The sequence below is a fragment of the Callospermophilus lateralis genome, chromosome 3 (genome assembly GCF_048772815.1).
Source record: "Callospermophilus lateralis isolate mCalLat2 chromosome 3, mCalLat2.hap1, whole genome shotgun sequence".
Classification (NCBI taxonomy): Eukaryota; Metazoa; Chordata; class Mammalia; order Rodentia; family Sciuridae; genus Callospermophilus; species Callospermophilus lateralis.
Genome location: NC_135307.1, coordinates 29,638,552 through 29,655,745, shown reverse-complemented (window position 1 = coordinate 29,655,745; position 17,194 = coordinate 29,638,552). Strand labels below are relative to the sequence as shown.

The window sequence follows — 17,194 nt, the reverse complement described above, 5'->3', positions numbered from 1 at the left end:
TAGGGTAATGTCCAATTTATTCTACTATCATTGCTACCCCCATACCCCCTCCCCTTCCTTCACTCCCTTCTATCTAGTCCAAAGTACCTCTATTCTTCCCCCACTTCTTATTGTGAATTAGCATCCACATATTAAGAAAATATTCTGCCTTTGGTTCTTTGGGATTGGCTTATTTTGCTTAGCATAATATTCTCCAGTTCCATCCATTTACTGGCAAATGTCATAATTTCACTCTTCTTTAAGGCTGATTAAAATATTAATCATTGTGTATATATACCACAGTTTCTTTATCCATTCATTTGATGAAGGGCCCCTTGGTTGGTTCCATAGTTTAGCTATAGTAAATTGAGCTGCTATAAACATTGATGTGGCTGTATCACTGTAGTATGCTGAATTTAAGTCCTTTGGGTATAAACCAAAGTGGGATGACTGGGTCAAATGGTGGTTCCATCCCAAGTTTTTTTAGGAATCTTCATACTGCTTTCCACAGTGGTTTCACCAACTTGCAGCCCCACCAGCAATGTATGAGTGTACCTTTTACCCCACATCCTCACCAACATTTATTGTTGCTTGTATTCTTGATGATTGCCATTCTGACTAGAATGAGATAAAATCTCAGTGTAGTTTTGATTTGAATTTCTCTAATTGCTAGAGATGTTGAACATTTTTTCATGTATTTTTTGATCAATTGTATTTCTTCTTTACAGTGAGCTCTTAACTCTCTTTGAAACAAAACTATTTCAGAGTGGTTTTACTGTTATTGATATTTATTTTGAATTCTTGTCCCTTGTTTTCTTGTCTCAAACAAATAGAAAGTGATAACCACAAGGGAGCATTATGAACACTTCATTTTGCACTGGAGAATGGAACCCAAGAGCATTTTACTTTTGGCCACATCCCAAACCCTTCGTAAATTTTATTTTGGGAGTGGGTCTCACTAAGTTGCCCAGGTTGACCTTGATTGCCATCCTCCTGCCTTCCAAGTAGCTGGGATTACAGGAATACAACACCACACCCAATATGATCTCTGTGTTTTGATGCTGATTTTTAGTTTTATTGATTTGTAAAACAATTCACTGATAATCTATGATAGATTATAAACCCAGCAAATCTATCTATCTCTCTCTCTCTCTCTCTCTCTCCCTGCCAGTTGAATCTTTTATCTTATTATACTTTATTGAAGTGTTGAAAGTAAAGCGATCATTTTAGATCTGAAAGAAAAAGGGAGAGAATTAAGATTTTGGAGCCACTATTTTGTGCCAGGCACTATGCTGGCTGCTAATTATTTCCTTTAATTCTTTTAATAACCACATGTAGCCAAAATATTGTTATGTCCATTATATAGACAAAGAAATTGGCTCTCAGGACAGGTAAGTTGCCCAAGTCACAGAGCTAGTAGGTATTAAAGGTGGAATTTAGGTGTAACTACAAATTTTCTTTCTGCCTCTATAAACTGCTTGGAAACCCAAGGAAATTTCCACTGTGTTGAGGATGTAAGCTTCCTTTACATAATATTTTTATAGTTTTTCTATTTGTGTATGCATACCTATAAATAGGACATTCCATAGTCATTAAAATGTATATAAACAGTATCATATTGTACAGATCTTTTGCAACTTTTTGAGACAGTTCTTGCTGTGTTGCCCAGGCTGGTGGTAAACTCCAGGCTCCTCCTGCCTCAGCCTCCTTAATATCTAGGACTATAGTTGCATGCCACCAAGCCTGACTCAGCATCTTGTTTTTTTTTTTTTTTTTACTCAACATTGTTATTGTGATATATTCACAAAAATCACATGATTCAGTTTATTTTCTTAAAATTTATTAATAGATATATTCTATTTTTTTTCATTCATTTTAACTGCTTTATAATATACTATTAAATAAACCAAGATTTATGTTTATCCCCCATTGATTAGTTAAACTCCCATTTTTTTCACTGTTACAATAAACATCACTGTTACAATGAACATTCCTGTATATGTCTGCCTGAGACCACATGTGGGGGATTCTTTAGACTAGATCCCAGGAAGTAAGATTTTAAATTATGGGGTAAACTCAAGCTTCAATTTCACAAGAGCTTTTTAATTTTGTGAGCCAGATGCCATGGCACATACCTGTGAGAAACTAATGTGACTCTATTTTTAAAAAATAAAGCAGCTTCTACCTCAAGTCCTGTCCTAAGGAAGGGGGCGTGACCCTTGTCCTTGGAAAAACCCACAGAGCACTTCTCTAAGTACATACCCACCCTGCTGAGTTGTTTGTCCGTAAATAACAGGAGAGGTCTGCAGTACCAGGTGTCCCTGACTCAGTTAGGCTAGGTGAGGACCCATGGCAACCCCCCTAGCAACCTCCAATCAGCATAAGACAGGGAAAATACCTGGAATGCCAGATGACTCCCAAGTAGTTTGTGGTGGTTGATAACATGTTGGGAAACCATGTAGTTTAGCACATACACCCCTCGTGGCCTAAACCAATCAGTTCAAAGGAACTCCCTTCTTGTACTAGCCAATCACCCCTAACCAACTTGTTCCCACCATTGAATGTGCTAATCAATGTTAAGAGTTGTTTGATTTTCCCACGGTATGGAATGATTTGCTGTGTGATGTTGTGACGCATAGAGTATCCCCCACAAAACCTATAAAATCTCACTGAACAAAGGACCAGGATTCACTCCCTGGGACCACTGCGTGGGAATGGTTGTGTGTTCAGGCTCGAGCTTGCAATAAAGACTCTTGTGTGCTTGCATCAGATTCGGCTCCTGGAGGTCTACTGGGGTCCCACAAATCTGGCATAATACCTGTAATCCCAGCAATTTTAGGCTTAAGGCAGGAGGTTCACAAGATTAAGGCCCACTTAGGCAATTTAGCAAGACTTGGTCTCAAAATTTTTTTTAAAAAGCCTGATGGTTGGGACTGGGTTGTAGCTCAGTGGTAACACCCTTGCTAGCATGCCTGAGGCACTGGGTGGGATTCTCAGCACCATATACAAATAAATAAAAATAAAGATTCAACAATTAAAAAAAAAAAAAAAAAAGCCTGGTATGGTGGCTCACCCCAGTAACCTCAGGGTCTGAAGAAGCTAAGGCAGGAGAATTGCAAATTCAAGGCCAGCTTCACCAATTTAGCAAGGCCCTAAGCAATTTACTGAGACTGTGTCTCTAAATAAAAAATAAGGGCTGGGGTTGCAGCTCAGTGTTTGAGCGCTTGACTAGCAAGTGGGAGGGTTTGATCCTCAGCACCACATAAAAATAAATAAATAAAAGGTATTGTGTCCAACAATAACTAAAAAAATAAATCTTAAAATAAGTAAATAAATAAAAAGGGCTAGGGATGTATCTCAGTGGTTAAGCCCTCCTGAATTCAATCCCTGGTACCAAAAAAAAAAAAAAAAAAAAGAATTGGAATAAAGCTCAGATGGAGAATTCTTGGTTCAACCCCCAGTACCACACATGAAAAATTATTTTACCCAGGGCCTTGTGCATGCTAGGTAAATGCTCTACCACTGAGCTACACCTCCAGCCCCCACAAAGGATTAAATCTGAGCTCCAGAGGAGTTATACCAATTCATATTGTCACAAATGATGTATTACCCACACATGACTCAACACTTGGCATTGTATTTAATAGTTGTTGCCAATCTTATGGGTGTAAATTATTCTATCATTGTTGTTGTAATTTGTATTTTCCTTACAGCTATTCAACTTGGACATCTTTTATATGTTCCTTCATCCATTTTGCATGTACATGAGTGCACACACACTGGGGATTAACTGAACCCAGGGCCTTATACATGCTACAAGTACTCTACAAGTGAGCTATACCCTCAGCCCCTTCACTGTTTTTTATTGTTTGTTTTTGCTTCAGTACACATATGAACTAATGCTGGAGTGAAGCAGAACAAGGCTGGCTATATAAGGATGACATACAAATTCACGTATAATTCCACAGTTTTTCAAATGCCAGCTTTTCAGTGACATCTTATCACCCTGTATAAATATTAAAACCAACCCTATTCCAGCATTCTCTAGTCTTATCACTTCTTTTTCTTTGTGACATTTATTACTTTCCATCTATTAATAATGCATGTCACTTACATATTTGTCTATTGTCCCTTTTCCTAATTAGAATGAAACCTCACAGAAGAGGACAACTTGGGGCCTCTTGTTGTTGTTAAGGATTATATCATCTGAGCAACAGGGCCTAGCACATAGTAGCCATTCAGTACATTCTTTTTTGCCATGTATGAATATACTATTACTTTGAATTGTTATGAATATACTGATGTTTTAAAAAAGTTAATAGCAATAACAACTAAATTCAAGATGATATTGAAAGTACATTAGAGAAGTCAAACAACTGAACATTTATATGGATTTTATGTATTTTATTAGAGTCTAATTTTTTATGCATTTTTTTTACATTCTCAGATAACTTCTGTTTTAAAAATTACTTTTTGAATGGTAGGTGTTATATACATTGTCCCCCTATAAAATATTATTCTAAAGTAAGTTTTTTAATCAGCCATACAAATAGTTTTTGAAATTAATTAATAGATGCTCTGCATCCGACATTAGTTAATTAGTATTGGTCTATATTTATCAGTATCACTTACTTGTATTTTCAGATTGAGATCTACCTCTGTATATCAGAGGCCAGCATCTTGCTGTAGCAAATGCGGTTTCTTACAATCATGGGTTCCCATTAAAACCAAAGAAACTGAGGCTGGGGATTAAACTGAATGGTAGAGCACATGCTTAGCATGCCCCAGGCCCTGGGTTCAATCCCCCGAAACAAGAATAACAATAATAAAAACAAAGAAAGTATATTGGGAAGAAGAAAAAAAAAACAGATTAAATAAATATCAGTTAACTAGCTCTCCCATAGTTTCCATTTTTTTGTTTTTAAGATGAGGTCTCACTATGTTGCCCAGGCACTGACCTTGAACTCCTTGGCTCAAGTAATCCTCCTGCCTCAGCCTCCCAAGAAGTTAGGGCTGTAGGCCTATCTGGCTTCTTCCATAGTTAATTATTATCTATTTTGCAGTATTCTATAAATGTGTTATTTTCTGAAACTCTATAGTATTACTTCACATTAATTATAGAAATATTAGAAATGAAATTTTTCTTATGAAATGTGTTTTGAAAACAATTTTGTCTTGAACAAAACTAGGAGATTTTCTCAAAGACTGGGTTTTTGTATTTGAGGAATCAATCATAAAGTTTTTGTTGAATCAATCATAAAGTAATCTTATTAAGTGTCACACCTGTTCTATGTGACTTGGGACTGTTCCAATATATTTTTTAAATTTCTAGATTTTTCTTAAGCTGCTCTAAGATAATATTTTATAATATATTACTTCTAAATCCTCTGATTCTATAGCCATGTCAATGAATCTTTAGTTTAAAAAGCTATTTAGGTTCCCCACTGAAATGGACTAGCATTCCCTAGAGAAGTACTTGGAACTAATTAGAAAAAACTATTGATTCCAGGATTGGGTAGGATGTAAAAGATAACCCTGGAATATCTTATTGTGCCAGAAAGTAAGTAAATGTTAAAGTACACAAAGGCTAGCTTGAAGAGACTACAATTGGGGCTGGGGATGTGGCTCAAGCGGTAGCGTGCTTGCCTGGCATGCGTGAGGCCCGGGTTCGACCCTCAGCACCACATACAAAGATGTTGTGTCCGCCGAAAACTAAAAATAAATAAATTAAAAAAAAAAAAAAAAGACTACAATTGGCTAAATCTGAGACAACCCAAACAAACATTGACAATAATAGATTGTAACTTATTGAATAAAAAAAGAATCCTAAGTCTACACTATTAACCAATACATATATTAATAAATAAGGGAGGGGCCTAGGGATGTAGCTCAGTGGTAGAGTGCTTGCTTAGCATCTGTGAGGCTCTGGGTTAGATCTTTAGCACCACCAAAAATGAAATTTTAAATAAATAAATAAATAATGATGGGGTGGGAATATAGCTTAATGGTAGAATACTTGCCTAGCACGTTCAAAGCCTTGAGTTTGATTCCACAGAACTGCATAACAAAAACAAAAAACACCAAGCAACCAAGTAAATAAAGGAGAGGGGCAATTTTTTCTTACATAGAATGCCAATTAATACATTTCTAAGGAGTGATGAAGCTAGAAAAATCACTATTTGGAATCAGTCAAGAATTATCAGTGGATCTATAAGGTTGGCCCTAATTCAATCCTTCTAAGAGGCAACTGAACACAGAAAGACAACCCAGTTATGTGAGTGCTCAGAATAAAGGCTGTGTTAGGACAACACAGAGAGGGCAGCCATAGGTAAGCCAAGGAGAGCGGCCAGGGGAAAACCAACCTGCCAACACTTTCATCTTGGACCTCCAACCTCCAGAACTTTGAAAAATAAATTCATGTTGTTTAAATGACCTATTTTGTGATATTTTGTTATGGTATCTGCTACCATAGTTTGCTAAACTAATACAGTAGGGTTATTGGGAGGATTAATTAAAATAATCTGGTAAAAGAACTTAGAATGGTGGCTAGCATTTAATATTCAATTTAAAAAACTAGAATGATCTATGGATGCTAGAACTAGTAGGTGAAAGTTTGATGAGGAGGACACCATTTGCATAGTCTTAGAATATGTTTCCACAAATTTCTTAATAATTATAAAAGGAAAACCATAATTTTTAAATGGAGAAAACTGGCAGACATAATCTTATTCAATTGATTTTATTAATGTCATTCACCTCAGGATGGGATGTACTAAAAAGGATATATTATCACTTAGGTAGAATATGCATGCCCTAAATACATAGTAGCCATAAGGAAACATCAGAAAAGCCCAACCTTGTGCAGTGTTCTTCAAAAATACTGATATAGGTCAGACATGGTAGCACATGCCTGTAATCCCAGCTACTTGAGAGGCTGAGGCAGGAGGATTGCAATTGAGGACAGCCTGGGCAATTTAATGAGAGAGACCCTGTCTCAAAATTTCAAAAGGGCTGGGGATATAGCTTAACAGTAGAGTACCCTGGGCTCAATCTTTAGTACTATAAAAAGAAAGAAAGAAAAAGAGAGGTGTACACATACCATGGAATATTATGCAGTCTGAAAAAGGAAATCCTGACATATGCTTCAACATGGTGAACCTCAAGGACATTATGCTAAATCAAATAAGCCAATCACAAGAGGTCAAATACTATTTGGTTCCTCTCATTTGAAGTATATAAAGCAATCAAAAAACAAGGGATTGGGATTATAGCTCAGTGGTAGAGCACTTGCCTAGCATGTGTGAAGCACTGGGTTCAATTCTCAGTACTACATATAAATAAATAAAATAAATGTCCATCAACAACTAAAAAAAATTTTTTTAATTGTAAAAACGAAGTATAAGGTGGTTGCCAAGGGCTGTGGGGAAAGGGAAGGGAGCATTAGTGCTTAATGGGTATAGAGTTTTAATTTTACAAGATTGAAAAGTTTGAGATATTTTGTACAACAATATAAATGTATTTAAAACTACTGAACTGTGCACTGAAAATTGTTAAGACTGTAAATTTAATGGTGTTTTTTTTTTAAAGAGAGAGTGAGAGAGGAGAGAGAGAGAATTTTTTTAATATTTATTTTTTAGTTATCGGCGGACAGAACATCTTTGTTTAACGTGGTGCTGAGAATCGAACCCTGGCCGCGCATGCCAGGCGAGCGCGCTACCACTTGAGCCACATCCCCAGCCCCTAATGGTGTGTTTTTTAACCACGCATTTAAAAAAAAAAAATCACCTAGGTAATTCTCTGATGATAGCTTGGTTTTGGAGATTGCCAATAACAGATTAAGGATATGGGAAAACTCCTGTCTCCTTCTCCTCTTCCTGCTTTACTACCTCTCCTACCCCACTGGTCTTAATATTATGTAAAATACTAAAACATGTGAGTGAAAGTAGACTGCAGAACAATTTTAACATCTTCCTGACTTTGTATTTTCATCTTTCTCAGATTGAAAAGTTAAAACAACAACTGGCTGAGACAAAAGAAAAAGCTCAAGAAGAGAAGGAAAAATTAGTGAGTATTTATATATACTAATACTTCATTTGCTAGGTAGTCAGGTTTTTAGTGAGCCTAGATATTTAAGACCCGATAAGTGGAAAAGTTTAAAGCCTACATACTTGATTGTCCAGAAACTCAAAAAGAACATATTATAGGCAAGGTGTGGCAGCATGTACCTATAATTCCAGAGGCTGGGGTAGGAGAATTTCGAGTGTGAGATCAACCTCAGCAACTTAGTGAGGCCCTAAGGACTTAGAGAGACCCTGTCTCAAAATAAAACATTAAAAAAAAGGCTGGGGATGTGGTTAAGAACCCTTGGATTCAATTCCTAGCACCAATGATAATAATAATTACAACAATAACAACATATTATGAAATTTTTATTGTAGAAAACTTAGAAAATTATCTGGTATTAGGGGTCCTTACTGATCCTACTTGTATTGCTCCTGGTGCTTTTCAATAGACAAGCTAGGAAATACATATTAGCCCATACTAATATTTTCCGTTCAGTTGCAAGAATATAGGATTTTTACTTAACTTTACCTGCATCTCGTTTCTCCCTTGCCAAAGTCCTGCTTTTTTTTTTAAAAAAGAGAGTGAGAATTTTTTTTTAATATTTATTTTTTAGTTTTCGGCGGACACAACATCTTTGTATGTGGTGCTGAGGATCGAACCCGGGCTGCACGCATGCCAGGCGAGCGCGCTACTGCTTGAACCACATCCTCAGCCCCAAAGTCCTGCTTTTTAATGATGTCAGCATAATTACCACATTGCTTAGAACTTAATACATTTACAATCTCAGAATATTTATGCTACCAGCAACAATAGATTATTAGAACCAGTTTTAGATTTTCGGGGTGGCATTTTCTCTGTAGGATATATACCAATAAGAATGCATGACCAAAATTGCAAGGTTTAAAAACTATGTGAAGTTCCTTTCTTTAAGGTTATGCCACCAACTCAACGAACTCAAGAATAGATTTTACTTTCAGTATTTTTTTTTTTTTTAAACTGGGGATTGAACCCCCAGGGGTGCACCACTGAGCTGTATTCCCAGTACCTTTTATTTTTTATTTTTGAGACAGGGTCTGCTTAGGGCCTTACTAATTTGCTGAGGCTGGCCTTGTATTTGTAATCCTCCTGCTTGTGAGTCATAGGGATTACAGGCAAGTGCCTGCTTACTTTTGAGTTTTAGAGGTTGCTTTTTTTTTTTTTTTTTTGGCACTGGGGACTGAACCCAGGAGCAAGTACATGCTGGGTACTTGCTTTACCACTAAGCTACACCCCTAGTCCAGAAGTTGCTTTTGTGCTGGGGCCAGAACCCAAAGGCACTTTACCACTGAGATGCATCCCCAGTCCTTTTTTTTTTTTTTTTTTTTTTTTGAGACAGGGTCTCTCTAAGTTCCTGAGGCTGGCTTCAAATTTGTAATCCTTCTGCCTCTGCCTCCAAGTCACTGGGATTGCAGGCATGGATCACTATTCCCAGCTAGAATTTGCTTTTTAAAAATTTTTATTTTGCATGTAAAGTTTTGTAATTATCGTAGTTATTTACATGGTTCCAAAATCAAGACTGACAATGTATTTGCTGAGAAATTTAACCTCTATCCACGTCTTTTCTACATTATTCTCTCTCTCCCTGTAGGTAACCATTTTATTATTATAGGTATATCCTTTCATTTTAAAAATGTATATTTTGTAATAAGTATTAACAAAAGGTAAAAAGTAGCATACAGTATACCTAGACCAGCACCTGTCTTTTCTCATATAACAGTATTTTATTTTATAACCCAGGAGCACTTTACCAGTAAGCTACATCACAGTCCTTTTCATTTTTTATTTTGAAACAGGGTCTAGGTTCAAGCTGGCCTTGATATTTTCCATCTTCCTTCCTTAGTCTCCTGAGTCAATAGGATTACAGGCATGGGCCACCACATCCAGATTACTCAATAGTATTTTTTGGAGATCAAAGTAATATGAAGTGTTTTCTAAAATGGTCCTTGTTTTGGTCAGTATGGACTGCTATGACAGAATACCATAGTCTGAGTACACCCCTAGTCCAGAAGTTGCTTTTGTGTTTGTTTGTTTTTGTGCTGGGGCTAGAACCCAAAAGCACTTGACCACTGAGATATAACTCCGAGGTCAGAATGCCAACATGGTTAGATTCTTGGTGAGGGTCCTTCTCTCCGTTCACAGACAACTGCCTTTTTTCCGTATTCTCATATAGAAAGAAAGCTACCTCTAGGTGCTTTATCTCTTCATAAAGGGATTGACCTCGCTGGGCACAGTGGCACACACTTGTAATCCCAGCTACTATGGAGGCTAAGGCAAGAGGATTGAATGTTCAAGGCCAACCTCAGCACTTAAGTGAGACCTCTCTTGAAAGATACATACATACATACATACATAAAGGGTTGGGGATGTAGCTCAGTGGTAAAGGGCTCCTGGGTTCAATCCCCAGTTCCCCCCAAAATAAATGTATTGATTCTATCATGAAAGCTTCACCTTCTTTTCCACATCTAAACCTAATTACCTTCCAAAGCACATGCCTCCAAATACCATCACACTGGCGATTACAGCATTAGTATTTTGGTGGGGACACAAACATTCAGTCCATAGAAGTGCTCTTTTGGATAGATAGTTGGGTTGCTATTATACCATGGTGTTCCAGTAAAGACTAGTATATTTATTTTTTTCACATGCTACTGTATCTTTGGCATAGACTCCTGGAAGTAGTTTTGCAAGCTCAAAGAAAATATCTGATTTTCTAGAAACTAGAAAATTTTCCTGTATAGATATTGTGCTATTTTGTAATGCCACTAACTCTATATGAGATTTCCTCTTTCTTCAGAGCTTGACCAATAGAATCTAATATCAAAATTTTTGCCAATGTGTTAGATAAGAAACTATATATTGGGGCTGGGGTTGTAGCTCAGTGGTAGAGCACTTGCCTTGCACACATGAGGCCCTGGGTTCCCATCCTCAGCACCACGTAAAAATAAATAAATAAAAATAAAGATATTGTGTCCATCTACAACTAAAAAGATATTTATAAAAAAGAAACTATGTATTTCTCTTATTAGGGGATGTTTTGAGCATTTCTTCATATATATTTTTTCACATAAGTACATGTGTATGAATACTTACATATATATATTTATTTATTTTGAGGATTTGAACCTACAGGTGCTTTACCATTAAGCTACATCCCCAGCGCTTTTATTTTTTTTTTTATTTTTGAAAAAGGGTGGCCTTGAACTTGTGATTCTCTTGCCTAAGCCTCCAGAGTAGCTGGATTACAAGCATATACTACTGTGCCTGGCTGATTTTTTTTTTTTTATGTTTGAGGACCATTTGCATTTCTTTTAATATTTTTTGTTCATTTTCCTAATTTTTTTTCCTCTTTCTCCCTCCTTTATTTTTTTTTCTTGTCTTGTCTTGTCTTCCTCTTTCTCCTTTTCTTCCTTCCTTTCCATTCTGCTTTCTCCTTCTACTGTTTTCTTTTATTAGGGATATATATCTCCTCCCTTTGATTCTTACTAATTTTTTTCTTTTTAATTTTTTTTTTATCTTAGCTGACTGATTTTAACTTAGGTTTAGGGATATATTATACTCCCAGTGCTGAGATCAAATTTACAGCCTCATGCATGGGAGGCAAGTACTCTACAGCTGAAATACATTGCTAGTTTCCTTATGCCCCTTTTGAATTTTAAATTTTGGGAGGTTTTTATTTTTGTTTTTTATTTTCTTATGCCCTTTCTAAAATAAATATCTGCATTTTCTTTCTTTCATAGAAGACCAACCTGTATAGAAAATTTTCCATAATTTTTTTCTTACTCAAGGCAGTTATTTTACAGAAATTAAAATTTTATGCAAAATTTAAAACTTCATACAAAAATTAAAGTGGGGCATTTCCTCAAAGAAGATATAGTAGTAGTTTAATGCTTCAAATAGACTGTTAACTCTTTCGAATGTCTGTTTTTCCTAACTCATTTGCCTCTTTTTTGAACACAGGAACAAAAGCATACTACACAAATAAATGAGCTGGAGGGACAGTTCCATCAAAAAGCCATAGAAATTGGCATGATTCAGACAGAGCTAAAAACAATAAAACAATTCCAGAAGAGAAAAGTTCAAGTGGAGAAAGAATTAGATGATGTAAGTTTCTTTCTTGGAGATTAGAATTAACTGCTTAGATCTGCAAAAGCCTTAACAAACTTAAGCCTATGTCGAATGACAAATTAGAGATTATTTGAGAGAAAAAGAGGAAGCCAAATGTCTCCATAGGCTATTTGATTTTTTTCCCTAAGCATTGATTTGTGAATTCAACCAAACCTCAGCCAACACACCCTCCCATGATTATCAGCAGTTAACCTTTGGACTGACTTCAGTAAGAAGGGTAATGCCAGTTCTAGAAAAAAAGTAGCAAGTTTCTAAAATGAGTCCCTAAGTCTGACCCACATTCTAGGAGAGGCAAATTAGGTTCCATTATTTGAAGGGAAGAGTGTCAAAAAATGGTGCACACATTTTAAGACCTCCACTGTTGTCCACAGTATACACAGCTGCGGTTATTAAAATATTGTTCTGGGGTTTTGATCACCAGAATAGTCTTTAGTGTCACTTTACAGTAAACGAATATTGTCTAAATACCTTAGTGTAAAAGTTAAGACCCTCAACCAACTTAGGGACATCATTATCTCATTGCTACTTCCACTCTTCCCTACACACACACACACACACACACACACACACACACACACACTCTCTCTCTCTCTCTTTAATCCACCCAAACTGGATATTCACTTATATCTTAAGTATTTTCTCTCTTGCTTGTTCACACTGTTTAGTTAAAGGTGGACACAGTCTTTGTTTTACTTTACGCGCGCTGCTGAGGATCGAACCCAGTGCCTCACACGTGCTAGGCAAGCACTCTACTACTGAGCCAGAGCCACAGCCCCTCACACTGTTTTTTAACCTCTGTCCTTTAAATTTTACCTAGTCTTCAAAGTCTCGGCTCAAATGCATGTTGTCCATGAGACCGTCCCCAGAAGTCCTGTTAAAACGTGAGAATTCTCTGTACCTTTACAAAAGGCATTATATTACTTAGCCCAACCTATCTTGAAATTATATTTATTTATTTGTCTTATATCGCCTACTGTATTGTAAATTCTTTGAGGCACGAACAGTGTAGTCTTTAGTGTTCAGCGAAATCCAAGAAACGCAGCATTGCTTAATAAAGTCCAGTTTAAGGCGGAGCGGATCTTCGGAACGAGGCGCTGGCGGTCTGCGCCTGCGCTCTGGCTGTGCCTGCGCACCGCCCCAGTGACGTGAGGCCCCGCGCCACCCATCGCGGCGCGCCGCAGCCGTTAAGGCGCGCGAGGCTCCAAGATGGCAGAGCGGGTTTCTCCAGGAAAGTCGACAGACCAGGTGTGTCCCTTCCTCTTTAAAAAGCCCGTACGGAAAGGGGCTGCAGGCCGCAGAAAGCGTCGGGTGTGTGACCCGGAGCCCGGGGAAAGCGGTAGCAGTAGTGACGAAGGCAGCTCTGTGGTTCGACCAGAGAAGAAGCGGGCGATTCACAATCCAATGATACAGAAGACCCGCGGCAGCGGAAGACAGAAGGCGGCCCACGGCAACTTCAGTATCGAGGAGGAGGAGGAGGAGGAGGAGGAGGAGGAGGGTCTAGGCGTGGTCTACAGGTCCACCCGCTCGGCGAAGCCTGTGGGGCCAGAGGATATGGGGGCGACAGCTGTCTATGAGCTGGACACAGAGAAGGAGCGCGACGCCCAAGCCATCTTTGAGCGCAGCCAGAAGATCCAGGAGGAACTGAGGGGCAAAGAAGATGACAAGATCTATCGGGGAATCAATAATTACCAGAAATTCATAAAGCCCAAGGACACGTCTATGGGCAATGCCTCCTCCGGGATGGTGAGGAAGGGCCCCATCCGAGCCCCTGAGCATCTCCGAGCCACCGTGCGCTGGGATTACCAGCCCGACATCTGTAAGGACTACAAGGAGACTGGCTTCTGCGGCTTCGGAGACAGCTGCAAATTCCTTCATGACCGTTCAGATTACAAGCACGGTTGGCAGATAGAACGTGAGCTTGATGAGGGTCGATACGGTGATTATGAAGAAGAAAATTATGAAGTGGGAAGCGATGATGAGGAAATACCATTCAAGTGTTTCATCTGCCGTCAGACATTCCAGAACCCAGTCGTTACCAAATGCAGGCATTATTTCTGCGAAAACTGTGCACTACAGCATTATCGCACCACCCCGCGCTGTTACGTCTGTGACCAGCAGACCAACGGTGTCTTCAATCCCGCGAAAGAATTGATTGCTAAACTGGAGAAGCATCGAGCTGCAGCAGAGGGCAGTGCTTCCGATATCTCAGGAGACCCCCATGGGGTCTAATCCTCATTACTTAGGTTTTCCATAATTGTCAAATCTCAAAATAAATATTTTGTTTTTCTTTTGGTAATCCTACGAACACCCCAAAACAACCATGATTAAAGGAATATCAAGATTTTTTAGACGGAATATAAAGTTTTGTTTTATATAAAAATGCTGCAAATTGAAGCAATATAGTTAAATTTTGAGAAACTCTCAACATAACCAACCCATGTCTAGATATATATCTTGAATCAAAATGGGTTAATATTCTAATTCGTCATGGTGATTTTTTGAAAAGACCAACGTTGCCACCTACTGGAAGAATAGATTTCAGACCTTTCAAAGAGAGCTGTTGAGGACTTCAAATTCAAAGGCAAAAGTTACAAGTTTCTGGGAAAAATAAGATGATTCTGTGGAATTCCAAATGTGGAATAAATGAGACAGGCGTAGGGGCCTATGAACTTCAAATTGGAGGTATACATTAGGGACATTTTACTGTGTATATAGAATTTGTTGTACAACTTGAAAAGAGACTAATTATATTTGGAGTATCAAAAAGTATTCAACGCATACATTCTTAAAGAAAAAAGTGGATTTCTATCTGTCTAACAGAAGAAACATATATTGGAAATTGAAGTTATTATTTTTGTTACTTTTGATAATGTTCATTTTAGCAAATTAGAGAATTAAAAAAAGAAGAAAGTAAAAGTAACTCCAGCCCCCACAATTATACAACCTAGAGATAACCATTGTTAATATTTTGGTGTAGTCTTTCCTTTGCTATTCTATGTTGAAGTATATTTTAAAATGTATGCTATTTTTTTAGAAGTAAAGTGATGTTGTACAAGTTGTTAACCTAATTTTTCACATTATATATTATGAACATATTTCAATGCTGTGGTATTTTTCTATAAAATCTTTTGAATAAATGCATAGGATTCCATTGGATAGACATGAATTTATTAGTTCCTTTTCTGTAGGGTATTTGGACTTTTTTTCTAATTTCTCACTATTATAAAGTATGATGTATATCTAAGGCATAAAGAAATTTCTATATCTGGGTGGGGTTGTGGCTCAGCGGTAGAGCGCTTGCCTAGTGTGTGTGAGGCTCTGGGTTCAATCCTCAGCACCACATAAAAATAAATAAATAAAGGTGTTGTGTCCAATTACAACTAAAAAATAAACATTAAAAAAAAATCCCCAAATTTCTATATCTTTAATTAGTTTTTAGGATACTTCTTAGAATTGGAATATATAATTTAGGAACATGACATCAGTTGTGATGGGTACATGCCTATAGTCCCAGCTACATAGGTGGCTGAGGCAGGAGGATTGCTTGAGTCCAGGAGTTCCAGGCTATAATGCAATATGCCTATTGGGTGTTCACACTAAGTTTGACATCAAAATGGTGACCTGGAAATGGGACCAACAGGTTGCAAGTACTGATCGGTACTGAGATTGTGCCTGTGAATATTCACTGCCCTCCAGTTTGGGCAACATAGTAAGACCCCATCTCCGAAAAAAAGAACATGAACTTCTAAAAATTTGTGATGCACATTGCCTGATAATCACTTGAAAGATTTATTAATTATAGATTTTTGGAGAAGTCTAATGGTATATGAAAGGGCTATTGCCACACTCTTTAATAGAAGATATTTCTATAAACTCATGAGTTGACCTTAGTTTTGAGGGGAGTATTGAAGGTTAAACTCAGGGAACCTTATCATTGACCTACATCCTCAGTCGTTGTTTTTGTTTTTTTTTTTTTAATTTTTTTTTTGGTTGGATGGACACAACACCTTTGTTTTATTTATTTGTTTTTATGTGGTGCTGAGGATGGAATCCAATGCCTCACACATGCTAGGCACGTGTTCTACCACTGAGCCACAACTCCAGCCCCTCAATTATCTTCATTTTTTATTTTGAGACAGGGTTTCACCAAGTTGCTTAGGGCCTTTCTCAGTTGCTGAGGCTGACCTGGAACTCAGCCTCCTGAGTCACAGATTACAGGTATGCACCACCATACTCAGTTAAGTTGATATATGTTTGAAAGTTTTTGACCATATTTGGCCATTTAAAAATTTAAATTTAGGAAGAAAGAATAACATCTGCTGGGCGCATGCCTGTAATCCCAGTGGCTTGGGAGGCTGAGACAAGAGGATTGCGAGTTCAAAGCCAGCCTCAGCAAAGGTGAAGTGCTTAGCAACTCAGTGAGAATTCTGTCTCTAAATAAAATACAAAATAGGGCTGTGGCTCAGTGGGCGAGTACCCCTGAGTTCAACCCCTGGAACCCCCCAAAATAAATAAAATGGTGCTCATTTAAAAAAAAAAAAAATCTCAAAGAGATCATACAAAATGGAGATTTAGTGAGCAGAACAGAGATTGCACAAAGGAAAATTGTTCCATATAGGAAGGACAGTTTTAGACATGATATTCACTAATTTATATATTAAACAGATACTATGCTAAGTACTTTACATGAATTATTTATTACTGAATCCTTACCAACCCCTATGAGGTTGGTACTATTACTATCCTCTTTTTATCCTGGCAACTTGAAACCACGTCAAACATCAAACAGCTGGTGAGAGAGAAAGCTCTTGACTTTATTGCCTTTCTTTTTTTTATTTTTTATTTTTTAGTTGTAGATGGACACAATATCTTTTTATTTTATTTATTTTTATGTGGTGCTGAGGATGGAACCCCCAGTGCTTCACACATGAGGGTGAGTGCTCTACCACTGAGTCACAACCCCAACCCTCCTTTCTTTTTCTTTAAT

General features: G+C 37.6%; 2 protein-coding genes across 2 annotated transcripts in view; both read left to right on the top strand.

Annotated features, from left to right (window-relative positions):
• Bbof1 (basal body orientation factor 1) overlaps positions 1-17,194 on the top strand; it is a 42,432-nt gene that overhangs the window by 3,881 nt on the left and 21,357 nt on the right. The window contains exons 3-4 of the mRNA XM_076849870.2: positions 7,978-8,043; positions 12,040-12,183. Coding sequence (XP_076705985.2) covers positions 7,978-8,043; positions 12,040-12,183 — 210 coding nt within the window. The remainder of the gene's footprint in view (positions 1-7,977; positions 8,044-12,039; positions 12,184-17,194) is intronic.
• Positions 13,393-15,416, top strand: LOC143393687 (E3 ubiquitin-protein ligase RNF113A). Its single transcript, XM_076848105.1, has one exon. It carries the CDS (start codon positions 13,414-13,416, stop codon positions 14,434-14,436), a length of 1,023 nt encoding a protein of 340 aa, XP_076704220.1. The 5' UTR covers positions 13,393-13,413; the 3' UTR covers positions 14,437-15,416.

Coding starts and splice junctions, on each gene's coding strand:
- LOC143393687 (XM_076848105.1), top strand. CDS start 13,414: ATGGCAGAGCGGGTTTCTCCAGGAAAGTCGACAGACCAGGTGTGTCCC.